We start from the raw sequence: 17,239 nt of genomic DNA, 5'->3' as shown, positions 1-17,239 counted from the left end.
TAATATTTTTTTTTAAACGTTTTTAACTTGCTTCTTTATCAGTGGGCACTTTTACAACAGGATGCACAACGTCTAACGTATGACGCTGGGAGGTGTGGTGAACTACAACTTTGTTTTCCAAGGCATTGTTTTCAATATTTCGAATTGAAATATCAAAATATACACTGAAAAAGCCGTACACCTGAAGTGGAAAGTCAGGGAACAGAGGGCGAAGTGAAAATATTTAACCGGGGTGAAAAAAAGAGGAAAAACTCGGCAAATATGTGATGATCTTTAAGAAGGAACTGCAGATGCTGGAGAATCGAAGGCAGACAAAAATGCTGGAAAAACTCCGGGGGTGAGGCAGCATCTATGGATCGAAGGAAATAGGCATCGTTTCGGGTCGAAACGCTTCTTCAGACATGTGATGATTTTTATTTTACAATTATGGCTAATGCTGTTTCAATAAAGACACCAGATTCTTTTAACATAATACGTTGAAACAATCGAGGCATGTACCAAGACATGGTCCTTAATTATGTCTTTGTTTTATCTTGCAATAGTGTCGGCCTACAACAGTATCTCCACTTTCACCGTGGGCATGTAAATATGTCCTATTCACATTGTTACGCACCGTACCACATTCGTATCGCTTTCATTTATACTTTGCGATAATTAATTTATCAAGTAATTTTTGGTGCTAAAAGTTTCGCTTTCGCCTATATTTGCTGCGAAATTCCGATTTTGCTTTCTTATAGACATGATTTAAATAATATAATGTTGCAACTGCAAGAGCTTGTATTTTGATTAAATTGCGATAAGGACGTTTGTCTTCTAACTGTCTTGTATATTACGTATATAGTTTTTCGCAATTCATATATTGGTTGAATAGTTTATGTGCATATACATATACTTGAATGGCATATTAGCCTATCTTCGGCAAGCATTTCCATCATGTGTTTAGAGGGTTGCGTATATAAGCGATACCGTCCTACTTTAGTAAAACTAAATCTTCCAGGATTTTCGTTAAAATACGTAAAATTGATGTGATGTTTTAAAACATTTTAACTTTCGACAAAGGTGTAATTAAGTGAAATCACTTGTTTTAAAATACCCATGTTTTAAAACTACAATGCCAGGCATTGTGAGGTTTTGGTGTGGAAAAGATTAGCATTTATTACCCGTGGTTTCTTTCTTGAGATTGCCGTTCATCATTGAGCTTGCACGACATAATTTTACCAATTAAAACAATATGAATCAAATGCAAAATAAAGTAACTCGACAGTTACTAAATTACCAAAAGTCAATCAAAATGTTTTTATTCCATACGTAAATCCTTTTCAAAGACAACCTCTACTAACTTATTCAGAACTTTTATAAATCATTTTATTGCATGTATGTCCCGCTACATATGGATTTGTAGAGGAAGCAAGGTCTCATTAAATTTTAATGCTTTATGTTATCTGTCACAGTAATTAAATAAATTAATTCAGGTAATGGTACTCCATTCACAACATTAAAAATACATAACCTTTACACTCACAAGTATTTATTGGAACGAAAGAGCGGTTTAATCTTTTATAACTTATGAAGACAATACTTGATACAATTCAAGGCCATGAAAGCAATGCAATATTTACATTGAGTAAATAGAAAGCTTATAATTTAATTTTCATTAAACAAAAATAAGTACATTAAATAATGTTTAACAACTACATTTCTCTGCATTCACTCATGATATCAAGCAATACTTCAATGGCCATCCAATGAATATTAAAGCTACATAAATGAAACAAACACAGTGTTCAGCGTTTAAAACAATGTAGAAACGTGATCATTTATGAAAATATGAAAACCACAATGTTCCAAAGAGACCAACCTTCAACAGCTGAAGGAAGGCAGAGGACATTTGCATAATCTGCCTACTGCAACCATCATAAATTATTCCCCATTAGCTTGATTGTTTTAAGTCAAAAGCTACACTAGCCATGTTAAACCTTGACATTAATAAACTTTATCATATGATTAAAGACAACATCAACAAAGTTTACCTGATTCTATATTAATACTGATTTACAACAAATAAAATTTAGCATGATGACATGGAATCATTTTAAAAAGGCATGAATGCAACAACATCCTCTCTCCACAAGTATTAAAAAAATGGAATTTCAAATAATGAAAATCAGTGAACTCATGTCTGTGGTGGCCAACAAATAAAATAAATATGACAAGGTTGCTCTTGCTTATTTTGTTTTTCCTATAAATTTTGTTCCATCCATTGCATAGTCTCTGTCCTCTTGTATATCTGGGCTAGCTCATATGGAGTCTGTCCATTTTCGTTTTTAAATGTGAGGTTTGATTCCTTTGCCAAAAATGTAACCACGTCGGTGTGACCTTCTTGTGCAGCAAGATGGATGGGTAGATTGCCCTCAGAATTTTCAATATTAACATTAGCTCCAAAGTCCACCAAGGTTTTCAAAGTGTCCAGAAAGCCTTCCCTGGCCGCATCATGAGCTGGCGTGAATCCCCCATGATCTTGTTGGTTTGGTTTAGCTCCTGCTTTTAGCAACGATTTGGCTATTATAGAATGGCCCATCTGCATGACCTGGAAGTTAGAGGGCAATAATTATTTTAAAAATGTGAGATTGTACCACAGTGCACACCTAAAAATAGCACATAACAGGATTAATGGCGATGAGAATTCTCTCTGCAACAATAAAATCTTAGTGCAGGCATAAGTCTATAAACTAACATAAAGTTAGTGACAATCATCCGTTTTTAATGTTATTTTATCATTTTCACTGTATGAATAACAGAAAATCCTCCAGATTCGCATAGTCCAGCTTCAACACTTCAAACTAATTCTGATTTAAGAAAGTTTGTGCTGACACTTCTTTACAAAATTTGTTTAATAATGAAATATTGAACAACGTTATGTCCATCTTTTTTCTGAACATATTTCAAAAGAAAATATTCCCCATGACCACAAAGATAAATCAAAGTGTTTTTTTTAAACATATCAAATGTAATTATCTGCAATTACAGCAATTCTTTGACAATTTCAATTAGAAAATGTTGTTATAGCTTTGATATTATGTCCACATAGTTAAAACAGGACTTGTTAACAAGTGTTTCAAGAAGAAAAACAGTGATATATAAACACACCATTAGCTCTTAAGTTCATTACATTTAGGTTTGTGTATGTAGAAAGTGAACAGAAAAAGGGTAAACAAATAACCATGATATTATTCAAAAGGCAAGTTGTTTTAAAATATGAGTATACCACGACTTCTAGACTGTTGCGATGTAGAATAGAATTAGAAGCTGGGACAATAAACGTTATTACATAATAGTTTAAATATGAACAATACAAAATATATTAACTGTGACTCTAATCCCGGTCCTTTACTGTAATTTTACAAGTGTTGACAAAATAATGTTAGAGGCACAATTTTATTTTTACGGATTTAATTTTACAATGATTGGTTTGAAATATTACAATTCTATTTAAAATGAAATGTCACATGGGGTAATCGGGCGTCTTAAATTAAATGAAAAATATGGTTCATTATTATCATGCAACTGAAGGTACAAACTTTATTGCTGTTGAATTTCATTTTTTAGAAGGGGGAAGATCTCATCACCTTGAAAGCTATGAAGACAGCTCAAAGTGTTTTTTGACTGTTTTTAATTGTAACGTATTGGACTAACAAATTGAAGATCAAAGCTGCATGTAAGCATATTTTGTTTATAATGGAACTAACTCAATGCAAAATCATGATATAAAATATATTTTTGATTCAAGCAAAACATTGTGGCTTATTGAAGGTTAGTTAAATATTTTATGTAAAGTAACATAAGTTGAATTTACTATGGATCTTAATATTGAAAATATAAACAATACTGATGCCTAAAATGCTTGGAATTTTGGGGGAGAAATCCTTCAATCTTTTATATTGGTGTAGATTATTTAACACTGCCCTCAGTGACTAAAATGCCTGTTAGTGTTATGGAAATACAAAATGTGTTACTTTATAGAGGTAGATGGAGATCTGGAAAGCGATTTTTTTGCATACTGTGCATTCTAACGTAAAAATAAACTGCCTTCACATTTCTAAATATTTATCATGCTATAAAGTCGACGGCACTTCATTACACTACAACAGAGGCTAAAATGTAATCGCTAAAATGTACTTACTTATAACTTATTGCAAAAATCATTTTTTCGATGATATGAGAAAGGTGTTATTTATGTTCAAAAAGCTCCGCATCACAATCGCATCTACAGTGTTGTATTTTTGCCTATGCTGCAGTTACAGTACTTGAAAACAGATAAATTAACCATGATAACCTGGGAAATATAGGTTAGTTGCAACTAACTGATGTCGTCTACAAATAAATAAAGGTGCTGTTGGTGAGAGTCCACGTTGCAAAACTCAAACATTTTCTATTCGACAATCTGCGCTTAAGAGCAGCCGTGATACTGATAGAAAAGCAGTTATTAGTCTGGTATATCCGACGTAATAAAATCAATACTGTTGAATAATAGTTTGAATATATGCAAGTATCTTTCGAGACGATGTGATTGCTGGCATCATAAAATTAAAATTGCGACTTTATTACTTTGGAATTTCACATTTAAAATTGGGGAACTTTTATAGTTTGACGATAATTCAATGATCAGATTGTATTGTCATCGCAGCAAATGCGTTTGGTTTCCCCCCACCTTCCAAATATCTTGTAGCTATTTCAGCAATGCGTCATTGCTGTATTTACTGCCGTCTGGACCACACTGACACAAAATCTAATGGACGTTGTTTAAAAAAATATAATGCTAGGAACGCAGCACGCATTTGTTTCTCATGAATGGAAGTGTAGTGCGCAGTAAAGAAGATAGGAACAGTAACACGAACCTGGAGAGCAGTTCTGCCAAACTTATTGATCGCGTCTGCTTGCACCCCGTTTTCCAGCAAACTATTAACTTCTTTCGAGTCTCCCTTGGCTGCGGCGCTGGTTAATTTGTCACCGACTGACCCATCAGTTGTTTCCATTCTTCACACTGCAAAAAGTCGAAATCCCAAAGGCTCCAACGCCAGCAGGTATGGTGAGACGAGGAATCCGGCCCCGCTCCGTGAATACTATTTACTAACCTTCCAGTAATTGATGTGCGATCCCTTGTAATGACGTTGCCCGATCCGCCCCCTTTCTCTCATCAATATAATACACGTGATGCCAGCACAAGGATAGGCAGCTATCTCAAAGTTAACATTTTCCAGTAATTCGTCCTATGTTATTTCAGAGACGTTAATAAAATATCAAAATGCGATTAACCTTGCCAGTCGCCGTGTGGAAAATCTAGTATTTCACCTCCACAGTTGTGAAATATTGCGAAATAACATCAGCGCAGATACCAGTTGAATCAGTTACTGTAACCCCGGCACAGATACAATATTTGAATATTTCGCCGTTTTCCCGCCCATTTTGCAACTGCTGCTCCAGTGTGAGGAAAGGCTGCGGCGGGCAGCGGACTCGGGCTTGTCTCGGGACCGCGGGCTTTGGGGGGCGAGTTCTCCACCTCCGCTTTCTGTCAAATGAGATTCCACAAAAATGCCACAAAGCCGCCGCTTTCAGAAGACACCGAGTCCGCCAGCTTTGACATCTGCAGCCGCGGGCAGGGAAGGCAGCTCATTGCCATTCCGTGCTCGTATTTCAAATGCAGAACTCGTTTGCAGCCTCGGCGAAAAGTGCAAGCGCTGACCGGCGAGAGTCGCCCTTCGATCCGGTGCCGCCGCGAACCGCCCTCCCGTCCAGCCTTATGAGAAAAACTAGCGGTTCCGTAAGTGCTGATCTCCGATTACTGTTTTGCGGGGAAAAAAACTTATTGACATCATCAAATTTTAAAAATGAGCGCTCCCCGGGCGCAGCGAGTGCCGCCCACACTGCGTCGCAACGGAAGCAGCAGCTGCGGTGTAAGGCTGGGAGCCGGCGGGAGCGCAGAACAGAGCGGCGCTCCGCTCGCACCTTCATCTCCGCCAAGCAATCCGTTATATTTCTCACTGATGCAATGCCAGTAACGGACGCGGAGGAATTTAAAATTGTGCAAAGTAACTCGAATGAGCCAATCCCCATTCCCACTCCATTTATTAATCTACTGATTTGCATTTTGTACGCAAAGGTCAAACTAAAGGTTTTTGCTGCTCTCTCGGAGCTCGGGGGTGTTGGGGCTTTTCACTTCTGAAGCCGAGCGTTTACATGGGTGCGGCTAGGTTGTACGGCTCCAGTAAAAGTTGCCGTGTTTTTGGCTACCTGTCCAAGGCGCACCTTCTTTGATCCAGGTGCCATCTTTTGTTGGACATGGTCTGCTCGGACTGACAGGTTGTCTAAATGGACGTGGTCCATGCTATCCCCTACACACGGCCACCACCCGCTCCATACGGCCGCGACTGAAGGGTTAGGGAACTTGATTATTATTCAATGTGGCATCCTGCAAATCGCGATCTATATGTAGCAGGCACAGGCTGATGTGAAGCCACAAGCATTTAACATTAAAACAAAACACTACTTTAAAAATAAATTGTGAGTGTTATATCTTAAAAGTTAGATGAAACACGACGTGGCCAGTATCAGAGCGGACCCAGAACATCGGCACCAAATCCCTGGAGATGGATTCGCTAATGTAGCTCAAGCAGATCAATAGATGGTTATGTTATGTCAAATATTATCAGCTTCCACATCACATCATGGAGACGTCATACAGCAGTCTCTGATTTTTTTTAAACTTGCCTTATCTTCAAGTATCTTTCTTAATATCCCGGAGGCAGAGTGCTGGAGCAGCTCAGCGGGCCAGGCAGCATCTCGGGAGAACATGGATAAGCGCTATCCAGCACTCACTGTCGTTTGTAACCAGAATCTGCAGTTCCTTGTTTCTACGTTATCCCGAAGGCAATGTAGCTTCCCTTGACATCCTTCTATATTCAGCGATGCACCTCTGGGCCTTTGTTTAAGGTATGAATTTACCAGCACGTCATCAGTTGCATGAAGCATTACAATTTAGCAAGGCATGGCCTTGAAAGTGTCAATTTATCACGGGGAGAAATACTAGCTGTTTTCTATTGAGTTAGATAGAGCTCTTAGGGCTAGCGGAATCAAGGGGTATGGGGAGAAGGCAGGAACGGGGTACTGATTGGGGATGATCAGCCATAATCGCATTGAATGGCGGTGCTGGCACGAAGGGCCGAATGGCCTGCTCCTGCACCTATAGGGTGATTTCACGAAAGGTCACTGGATCATAGATCCTCACCCACGTGGACGCAAAATTTAACTGGGGTACAAACGTCACTTCCGGTACATGTTATTGATGCTGGAAACGCGCACTTTCACACCCGTTAAAAACCGCGAAAACGGCCCGTTTTTGAGCTGTAAATAACTGTGCCAGTCGGGGTGACCGTGAGGCACCGTTATCTTACTTTAGAGTCCAGAAGATAAAGAAAAACGAAGGTAAAGACAAGAGGGAGCTGAAGGGGCAACAACAGCGGAAGTGGTTAGCAAACATTGGCCGTGGAGATATAAAGATAGAAAATATCGGGAATTATCGCGTTTGCTCGCTGCATTTCATCAAAAGTAAAGCATTATGTTTTATCTTTATTAATTTGTTATATAAAAATCCATCATTAAAATTGCAAAATCTTCCATGGTTCTCAGGTGGGTTTTAACATGCAAAAAGAAAATGCTTCTGAAGCTACATTTACCATATAAATAATCGTAAACCATAAATGCGTTTTGAAATGAGTTTTACTCAGATACAAGCTAAGGAATGGGATAATTGTCAGCTGTTAATTGGACAAAATCAGGACATTTTATTATTATTATCCAAATAACAGCTGACAATTATCCCATTCCTTAGCTTGCATCTGAGTAAAATTCATTTCAAAACGCATTTATGGTTTACGATTATTTAAATGGTAAATGTAGCTTCAGAAGCATTTTCTTTTTGCATGTTAAAACCTACCTGAGAACCATGGAAGATTTTGCAATTTTAATGATGGATTTTTCACTTTTAAAACTTTTTATATAACAAATTAATAAAGATAAAACATAATGACGTTTGTACCCCAGTTAAATTTTGCGTCCACGTGGGTGAGGATCTATGATCCAGTGACCTTTCGTGAAATCACCCTATTGTCTATGTATCTATGCATTGAAGAACACTATACTTTTAACCCAACAAAAATCCATCAATAAATGTAGATTGGAGAATACATTTGGACACAATCTATCGTGTAACATTCAATTTCAGACTGGACACTGGGTTAAGTAAAGAAAGACCATATAATGTGCTATTTCACTGTACATGTTTAAAACGTGATTCCCATTTTTACAATTTTGCACCAGTGATTTTACAATTACAGCTTGTTAGGCTGATAGATTGTGCATGGAACATAAGATTAATATGGATTTTACATGGGCTGTTATTTTAAAACTTAGAACCAATTAAGAAACTATAAAGCATCAACCTTTGCAGCTGGATTACCAACATGGCCAGTAATAATAATAATAATAATAATAATGGATGGGATTTATATAGCGCCTTTCTAATACTCAAGGCGCTTTACATCGCCAGTACACTGCTGGTTGCTGCTTTTTGGAAATAGTAACTGTTTGCTGTGACATGGCATTAGTCAAAATTAGTCCATTTGACAAAATTGTTCGTGTTTGCCATTGCAATGATTCTCTGAGAGTGTTTGTAGCTCATCTTGGACATTTGCAAAAATACTGTTTCATTAAAAACAAAACCAGTATTAATTCTGGTTATGGGTGTACTCAAATTTAAATTTTTCCATAATAAAATAAGTTAAAAAGTGGGTATGCTGTATAATTCTTACACAGTGCCTTCCTGCTAATTCAACTGGTGTTAATCTCTAAGGGGCAGACAGAAACCCAAGTGCTAAATTCAGCAGGATGAATGTAGCTTTAAAAAGTGAAGACTTCTTAAAATACTCCATCTATGGAAACCTATAATGCTTCAAAGGATTTTCAGAACTCCACTATCTGTCTACCCTCTTTCCTGTACCCCAGCTGGAAGCGCACACCAATTCTCCTAATATCCGCCTCATCTTGTTTCCATCCCCCGCACCCCATGTCCTCTTCCACATACATCCCTTTCTCTGGACTCAATTCATGCATCTTCTCTCCTTATCTCACAGCCTTTTGTTTCATTTTCATTCCTGGCCTTTGTCCTTCCATCTGCAAAACAAACTGCCATCATTTGCCTGGCTTTGTCCTGCCCTACCTCTCTTCCAGATTTCTCTACACAACTACAATCAGTCTGAAGAAGGGTCCGACCAGAAACTTATCCATTTTCCCTAGAAATGCTGCCTGGCCTGGTGAATTACTCCAGCATTTTGTGTTTTTTCACTTAGGATTCCAGCAACTCAGTTATTTGTGTCTACTTCTCATGGATGTGAATGGCTAAAGGGCCAATTTCTGTGATGTACAACTCTTTGACAAGCAGTCTTAAATAACTTGCTTGCATGTTTAAGAAGGAACTGGAGATGCTGGAAAATCGAAGGTAGATAAAAACGCTGGAGAAACTCAGCAGGTGAGGCAGCATCTATGGAGCGAAGGAAATAGGCAACGTTTCGGGTTGAGACTCTTCAGACATTACTCAGTTTCTCTTAATACGAATCACTATGATTACCTGATAATATAGCCAAGATGAAGCACATTCATTTTCATGCTGTGAGCACATTTTGTTCAGTCAAAACCAAGGTGATCCATCTTCATCTTTGTTCTAACCTGAAATAAATTATCAATGATGATATGAAAGTTTGAAACCCCTATCTAATGAAAAATATAAAGGGGCGCTGCACGATTGGCAGCCCCGCCAATAGTCTTGTCTGTTTTTTCGTCTTTTAAACTTTTTTACTGCGTGTTAAAAGTTGTGTAAATGTTCTCGTTTGTTTTATGTGGGGGGAGGGGGCCGGGGGAAACTTTTTTTTCAGTTTCTTACCTTGCTGGAGATGCAATTGGTTTCTGGGTTGCATCTCTTTTAATTCTGCGGCCTACCATCGATGGAGTGATTTGAGCCCCATCACTGGGCGTGAACTTAACATCGTAGCTGATCCCTTGCCTGGGAATGCTCCATCAAGGGCTCGCAGTCTCGGGAGAGGCTAGTCGGGAGCTCCAATGACGCAGAGGTTCGACCAGCCCCGATCCAGGGTCCGATCGCCGGTGCGGGGGAGTTGCCCCGATGCAGGAGCTGATCGCCCCGATGCGGATGGCGCAAACGCTACGGGAATCAAGATCGTCCTGTCAACGGAGGACTCGAGGCCCCCGACCAGAGGAGAGTATAGTAGGGAAGAGGTTTGAACTTTTTTTCGCCTTCCATCACAGTGAGGAATGCGGAGGAGTCACTGTGGTGGATGTTTATGTTAAAATGTATTTTGTGTGCTCTGTTGCTTTTTATTTGTAAGACTGACTTGGCAAATTAAATTCCTCGTATGTTGCAAAGCATACTTGGCTAATAAAGTATTATTGTGATTGTGAGGAGCATATTGGGTGGTTCAGTTTAACCTTTACTTCTGTCACATTTGCCACGCCTCCAGACACTTGAGACTCTTTCCACACTCTTCCCCTGAGCTATTAGGAGTTACACCTGCATTTAATCTGCTCCCCTAATCTATCACTTGGTATAAATACCTGAGATCATCAGCAATTGGGTTCTGACTAATCAGTTCTGCATTCTGTCGGTTTGATAGCAGTTCTATATCTTTCAATTCCAGGTCTATATCTTTTGGTTCCAGGTCGATATCTTTCGATTCCATTTGCGTCTGGATTTTGGGTTTTCTTCAGTACTTCTCGGTGAGCCTGCATATGAGTCCTTTCCATTTTGTGGCCTTCTGATAAATTAGTTGGCCAGTATGGACTTGGCAGGCAATTCCAATCAGCCTGACCTTGGTCTTCTGGACCTTCTGGTCTTGGTGCTCCCAGTTTCGAACCTGAGGATTTACTGGCTCGGCTGTGCAGGGCTGTTCAACTTCAAGGCTCCACTCTTGGCGCCCATGAGGCTCGAATAGACCAACTTGTAGTGACCAACCAGCAGTTGGCAAACACTGTCAGCTAGGTCCAGTCACACCTCGCACCGCCGCCAATTCCTCCCGTCTCTGCGGAGAGAGTGGAGAGCATAAAGTTCCTCGGTGTGCAAATTACAGACAGCCTCACCTGGTCCAGGAACACCACTGGAACCGTCAAACGGGCCCCATCAGCGACTGCACTTCCTGAGGAAACTAAAACAGGCCTCACTCCCCACCAACATCCTCAGGACTTTCTACAGGGGTACGGTGGAGTCTGTACTCACGTACTGCATAAATACGTGGTACTCCACCTGCAACTGCTCGGACAGGAAGGCTCTGCAGAGGGTAGTGAGGGGAGCAGAGAGGATCATTGGCGTCTCCCTACCCTCGGTACAAGAACTGTTCCAGAGCCGCTGTCTGAAAAAAGCTCAGAGAATTGCTAAGGACAAACTGCACCCCCTCCACATACACCTGGATCTCCTGCCATCAGGCAAGAGATATCGCAGCATCAAAGCCCGGACTACAAGACTGCTGAACAGCTTCCTGCCACAGGCTGTGAGGCTGCTAAACAGTCACTCTGTACTCACAGTCACCTGATTCTGCGGCTTGGCACGGACACTTTAATAACTGGCACTGGCCACTCAAATCAGCTGCCCCGGACATTTTTATGATTGGTTTTACTGTATTTTAACGTTGTTGTTTTACCTGCTTTTAACTATTTATACTGTTCTATCAGGGACTGGATTGTTTCTAGTGTTATTATGTGTGAAATGTTTTAAATTTCATGTGCAATGCTCCGGTATTCCCTGGGAAACGTCTTTTCATTTTGCACTGTACAACTGTTGCTTGCAAGATGACAATAAAGATTGATTGATTGATTGATGCCTCTCAGCCTCTGTCCACTTCAAGCCGTATCCAGCCCATTCTGGAACCAGTTCTTCCCTCCCCGGAGAGGTACCATTGCGATTCCTCTACGTGCAGGTCATTCCTATCCCAGTGCTCCTTGGTTTTTGAGCTACAACCGTCCCGCTTCAGTGCAGAACGCTCAAAAGTAGACTATGCCATCTCCCTGCTGTCAGGACATGCTTCAGCCTGGGGTACAGCTGCCTGGGAGAGACGGCTAGACTTCTGCCAGGACTTTGGCTGTTTTTTGGCAGAGCTGAGAAAGATTTTCGACCACCTTTTAATCGGAAGTGAGGCAGCCCAGAGGATGCTGCATCTCCACCGTTCTGCTGCTGATTACGCTATTGATTTTTGAACCACTGCTTTAGAGAGCGGTTGGTGTGATACTGCTGCTCAGTATCTTCATTCATGGCCTCAACGAGAACCTGAAGGATGAGTTGGTCTCTTGGGACCTAACCTCTGATCTGGATGCGCTAATTGATTTAACCATCCGGATAAATAACCGGCTCTGAGAGCGAAAGCGAGACAAGCTATCAGCAGCTCTCAAACAGTGTCCTTATTCATCACACTCCTCTCGTCATAATGATCCAATTGTCTCACTTCCCTCGAGAAGAAGCCCCACGCATCCCAGTCCTGATCCAGTGGAGGGGGAGCCTATGCAGATTGGCCGCACCAGGCTGAGCCAGGCCTGGTGCGGCCAATGCTCCCCAGCAAGAGAGGGATTATGGGTGAGCAAGGTTTATTTCCCTCCTATCTCCACCATAGTCACTCTGATTAGGGTACGCTTTGGAGACACGCTATTGAAACTTAATGCTCTGACTCAGGGGCAGATGATAGCTTCGTTGATATCACTGTTTCTCGGAAATTTTTGATTCCCACTGTTAAAGTAGAAGAGCCCCGCCAAGCTAGTGCACTTGATGGAAGAATAATTGGTATGGCTTCACTCTCTACCCTCCCTCTGGAACTTTGTGTTAATGGAAAGCACCAGGAGCGAATTCAGTTGCTCCTGCTAAATTCACCTCATGTTCCTGTCGTTCTGGGTCGACCTTGGCTGACTAGTCACAACCCCACTGTAAACTGGTTCACTGGCAAGATCTCCACTTGGAGGGAAGATTGTTCCGCTTGTCTTCCCCTCATCTCTGTGTCTGTTGCTCCTAGTGACAATCCTGACCTGTCCAAAGTACCATCCGAGTATCATGACCTGCAAGTTCCGAGCCATCTCTTTACCTCCTCACTGCCCTTATGATTGTGCCATTGACTTATTATCCGGTACTTCTCTACCCCACGGTCGTCTGTACTCTCTCTCTGCTCCTGAGACCGATGCCTGGAGAGATACATTTCGGCTGAGAGGAATTATGACATTGGCAACAGAGAGCTGCTGGCAGTGAAGCTGGCATTTGGAGGAGTGGAGGCATTGGTTCGAGGGCACTGAGCTGCCATTCCAAGTCTGGACGGACTACAAGAACTTGGAGTACCTGCGTTCGGCGAAGCAAGCCCGGTGGGCCCTGTTTTTCACCCGGTTTAAATTCACCTTGTCATACCATTCAGGGTCCAAGAATGTCAAGCTCGACTCCCTCTCCCACCAGTTCAGTTCCAACCAGGACAACCATTCCCACAAACCCATTCTGCCTCCCACTTGCCTGGTAGGCTCCGTCACCTGGGAGATCGAGACCACAGTTCGCAATGCCCAGCATCATCACCCTGATCCTGGTTCTGGATCCCCCCCAATGTTATTTGTCCCAGTGTCCGCCTGCTCTGAAGTACTCCAGTGGGCCCATTCCTCTAATCTCGCCTGTCATCCTGGCGTCGGCCGCATCCTCTACCTGCTGCGCCAGCGGTTCTGGCGGCCCACCGTGGAGGCTGACACCCGGTCTTTCGTCTCCGCCTGCTTGGCCTGTGCACAGAATAAGATGTCCCTCTGGTCTCCTTCATACCTTGCCTGCTCCGCACTGTCCCTGGTCCCACATCGCCCTGGACTTCATCACCGGTTTGCCTCCGTCCAAGGGTAATATGGTCATTCTAACCATTGTGGACCGTTTCTCCAAGGCTGCTCATTTCCTTCCTCTTCCTAAGCTCCCATCTGCTGTAGAACTCACTCACCTCATCGTAAACCAGGTCATCAGACTCCATGGTTTCCCTCGAGACATAGTCTCTGACAGGTCCGCAGTTCACCTCAATTTTCCTGGTTGGCTCCTCTGCCAGCCTCACATCTGGGTTCCATCCACAATCTAATGGTCAGTCGGAGATTCCCAACCAGGTCCTGGAGACCACCCTACGTTGCCTGGTGAACTCACTACCAGCAAGGCATTTGCAACATTCTCTTGTTTCCTAAGAGAGACTACTAATATAATAGCAATCTCTCTAGACTGCAAAATGTGTAAATCCAACATAATATCATACTTTGATAATTTAGATAATTTTTCATGGGACAAGTTCATGAGCAGTGTGTCCCTTGCAATGTTGTTTCAAGGCTGGACAAAGAAACCAGAGACACACTGTTCGTGCTCAACTACCTTTGCTTTAATAGACAACAGTGCTGGCCTGTAATAAAGATTTTCTAAATACAATACATCAAATGGAGTTTAACAAAACTGAAGGATTGTATATGTTCTTGTTCAGTTGGCTCTGGAAATTATATATTAAAAAAAATCTTTCCAATGTGCTAGCCAGTACTTTTCTTAACTGACCCAGGCAAATAAAAATGACTGAGAATGAAGAAACAAGGAACTGCAGATGATGGTTTACAAAAAAAGACTCAAAATGCTGGAGCAACTAAGTGGCACAGGCAGCATCTCTGGAAAACACTGATAGGCGACAATTCGGGTTGGGACCCTTGTTCAGTTTGATGAAAGATTTATTATGATGGGGAGCGAAAGACTGGTGTGTTATCGGTTGATACAATTGGGGGGGGGGGGTCTGGTATGCAGATAGTTGAACAAGGCAAGAAATTAGAAGGCAACAGGTGTGAGTTAAGGATAGAAGAACATATTGTGAAGACCGAAGGAGGAATACAGGTGAAATGTTTAGCTACCGGGAGATCCAGTCAACTTTCGCAGCCCGAGCGCACGTGATAGGCATTACGTTCACCTAGCCTACACTTGGTCTCACCAATGTAAACGAGGCCACATCGGATGCAGTCTTCTTCTTGAGTTTGGCATGCACAGCCTAAAGTTGTAAGACAACTTGTTCTGTTCGATCTTCTGTTTGTGCACGCCAGGTTGATTGCATTCGTCGAAACGGGGTGGACCACATGAAGGTTGCAATCTCCCAACCCATCGAATGCAGTAGATGAGGTGAATGTGAACCTCTGTCTTACCTGGAGAGATTGTTGGGATCCTTGGATGTATGTGAGGGAGGAGGTACAGGGACGGGTGTTACATCTACAGTTACAGAGGAAAGTACCTGGAGAGGAGTGGTTTGGGTGGGAAGGGATAAGTGAACTGAGGAGTTGTGGATGGAGCGGTCTCTGCAGAAGGCAGATAGTGGTGAAAAAGGGAAGATATGACGTGGAATCATATTTAAGTTGGCGGAAATGTTGGAGAATGATGTGTTGGATGCGGAGTCTGGTGGAGTGAAAGGCGAGGACGAGAATATCCTTCAATAGGGATGAAGGGGAACAAGATCTGAATTAGAGGGCACAGAGGAGAAGCTGGTGAGGGATCCATGTATGACAGTGGGGGGAAATCACGTTTATGATAACAAAGTATCATCTTGGGAGCAGATGCGGCAGAGAGTGAGAGTTGGAGATATCTGCGAGCGGCAGTGTGGGAGGAAGTGTAGTCCAGGTAACTGGGAGTCTTAGGTTTGTAGTAGATGTCAGTCAATAGTTTGTCCCCAGTAATGGAGAGAGATCAAGAGGAGAGAGGTGAGATAGTCCAAGTGGAGGGTGTAAGTTAGTCATAACGTTAATGAAATCAATGAGTTCTGCATGGATGCAGGAGGCAGCCCCAATGCATGTGTCGATGTAATAGATAAAGAGTTGGGGGATGGTAAAAGAGAACATTTGGAAAAAGGACTGTTCGACATAATCAACAAAAAGGCAGGAGTAGCTGGGGCCCATGCGAGCGCCAATGGCTATACCTCTAACTTGAAGAAAGAGAGGGGAGATAAAAGAGACGTTGAGGGTGAGGACAAGTTCCGCCCTCTGGAGGAGAGTGTCAGTAGAGGGCAACTGATTGGGTCTCTGTCAAGCAAAAAACAGGGTTTTGAAGCCTTCCTGGTGAGGGTTGGAGGGGTAGAGGGATTGGACGCTCATGGTAAGGATGAGTGAATGGGGGCCCAGAAGCTGAAAGTTATTAAAAAGTTGAATGCTGTGTGAGGTGCCTTTGAAGGGACTGGACAAGGTGGGGATAGGATGGAATCAAGGTATTTGGAGATTAATTCTATGTGGCAGGGCCAGTCAAACAATGGGTCTGCCAGAGCAGTCCTGTTTGGATTTTGGGAAGGAGGTAGAAATGGGCTGTGGGGCCGGGGGAACTATAAGGTTGGAGACGGGAGGGGAGATTATGGGATCGGTAACACTCTGGGAGATAATGGCCTGGTGTTCGTCTGTGGGCTCATGGTCAAGGGTAGGTATGAGGTGTTCAAGAGTTGGTACCTGGCCTCAGCATGATGGAGGTCAGCTTGTCAGACTACACCAGCACCTCCCTTGTTGGTGGGTTTAATAACAATGTTGGGATTGATGCTGAGTGAACGGAGGGCTATGCATTCACAGGGGGTGAGATTGGACTGGGTAAGGGAAGTGAAGAAGTCAAGACGATTGATATGTCGGCAGTTGGGAATGTACACGAGGAGGAAGAATGTTGAAGACGGGAGCCGAGGACGCCTTACCAGAGTAAAAGGCCTGGAGGCGGAGGTTACAGAGGAAGAGCTGAATATCATGGCGGGCTCGGAACTTATTGAGATGGGTGCGTGGAGTACAAAGGAATTGGAGTATATGCTGAGCACTGACCATTCTGCATCACAAAGGGGTGTCAGGGGGGAAATTACCATTAATTTTATTTAATGTTTATGTGATCATGGTATGTGTAAAATGGTCACCATGTTTCCGAACACTATTACCTCAAAATCATATGATCAATGTTGATATTATAAGTAAAACATTCACAGCCTAATCTGTGTCCTCAATTTTTATGATCTTTTTATCCAGAGTTTAATATATTGTCTATAGATTTATTTCATAATATATCATTAAAACTGATTCTACAGTCATCTTATAAAGTGAAATTAGGATTAAAGATCTATCTTGTTACTTACTTGCTAAATAGCGATATAGAAGAACC

The 17,239-nt window shown here is 42.1% G+C and overlaps 1 protein-coding gene across 1 annotated transcript; it reads right to left on the bottom strand.

Moving 5' to 3' along the window:
- Positions 1-1,272: 1,272 nt before the first annotated feature.
- On the bottom strand, positions 1,273-5,423 carry cdkn2c (cyclin dependent kinase inhibitor 2C). The gene is made up of 2 exons (XM_033028572.1): positions 4,896-5,423; positions 1,273-2,587 (listed from the first exon to the last, which is right to left on the bottom strand). Exons 1-2 carry the CDS (start codon positions 5,031-5,033, stop codon positions 2,240-2,242), a joined length of 486 nt encoding a protein of 161 aa, XP_032884463.1. The 5' UTR covers positions 5,034-5,423; the 3' UTR covers positions 1,273-2,239.
- Between the last annotated feature and the right edge of the window lie 11,816 nt (positions 5,424-17,239).

Source organism: Amblyraja radiata, chromosome 10 (assembly GCF_010909765.2).
Source record: "Amblyraja radiata isolate CabotCenter1 chromosome 10, sAmbRad1.1.pri, whole genome shotgun sequence".
In the NCBI taxonomy this organism is placed as follows: domain Eukaryota; kingdom Metazoa; phylum Chordata; class Chondrichthyes; order Rajiformes; family Rajidae; genus Amblyraja; species Amblyraja radiata.
This window is presented reverse-complemented; position numbering and strand designations above follow the sequence as displayed.

Bases quoted from the DNA above. Each gene is read 5' to 3' on its own strand.
- cdkn2c (XM_033028572.1), bottom strand. From the start codon at position 5,033: ATGGAAACAACTGATGGGTCAGTCGGTGACAAATTAACCAGCGCCGCA. The intron at 2,588-4,895 runs GTTCGTGTTACT...TCTAACTTCCAG, and splicing joins TTGGCAGAACTGCTCTCCAG to GTCATGCAGATGGGCCATTC.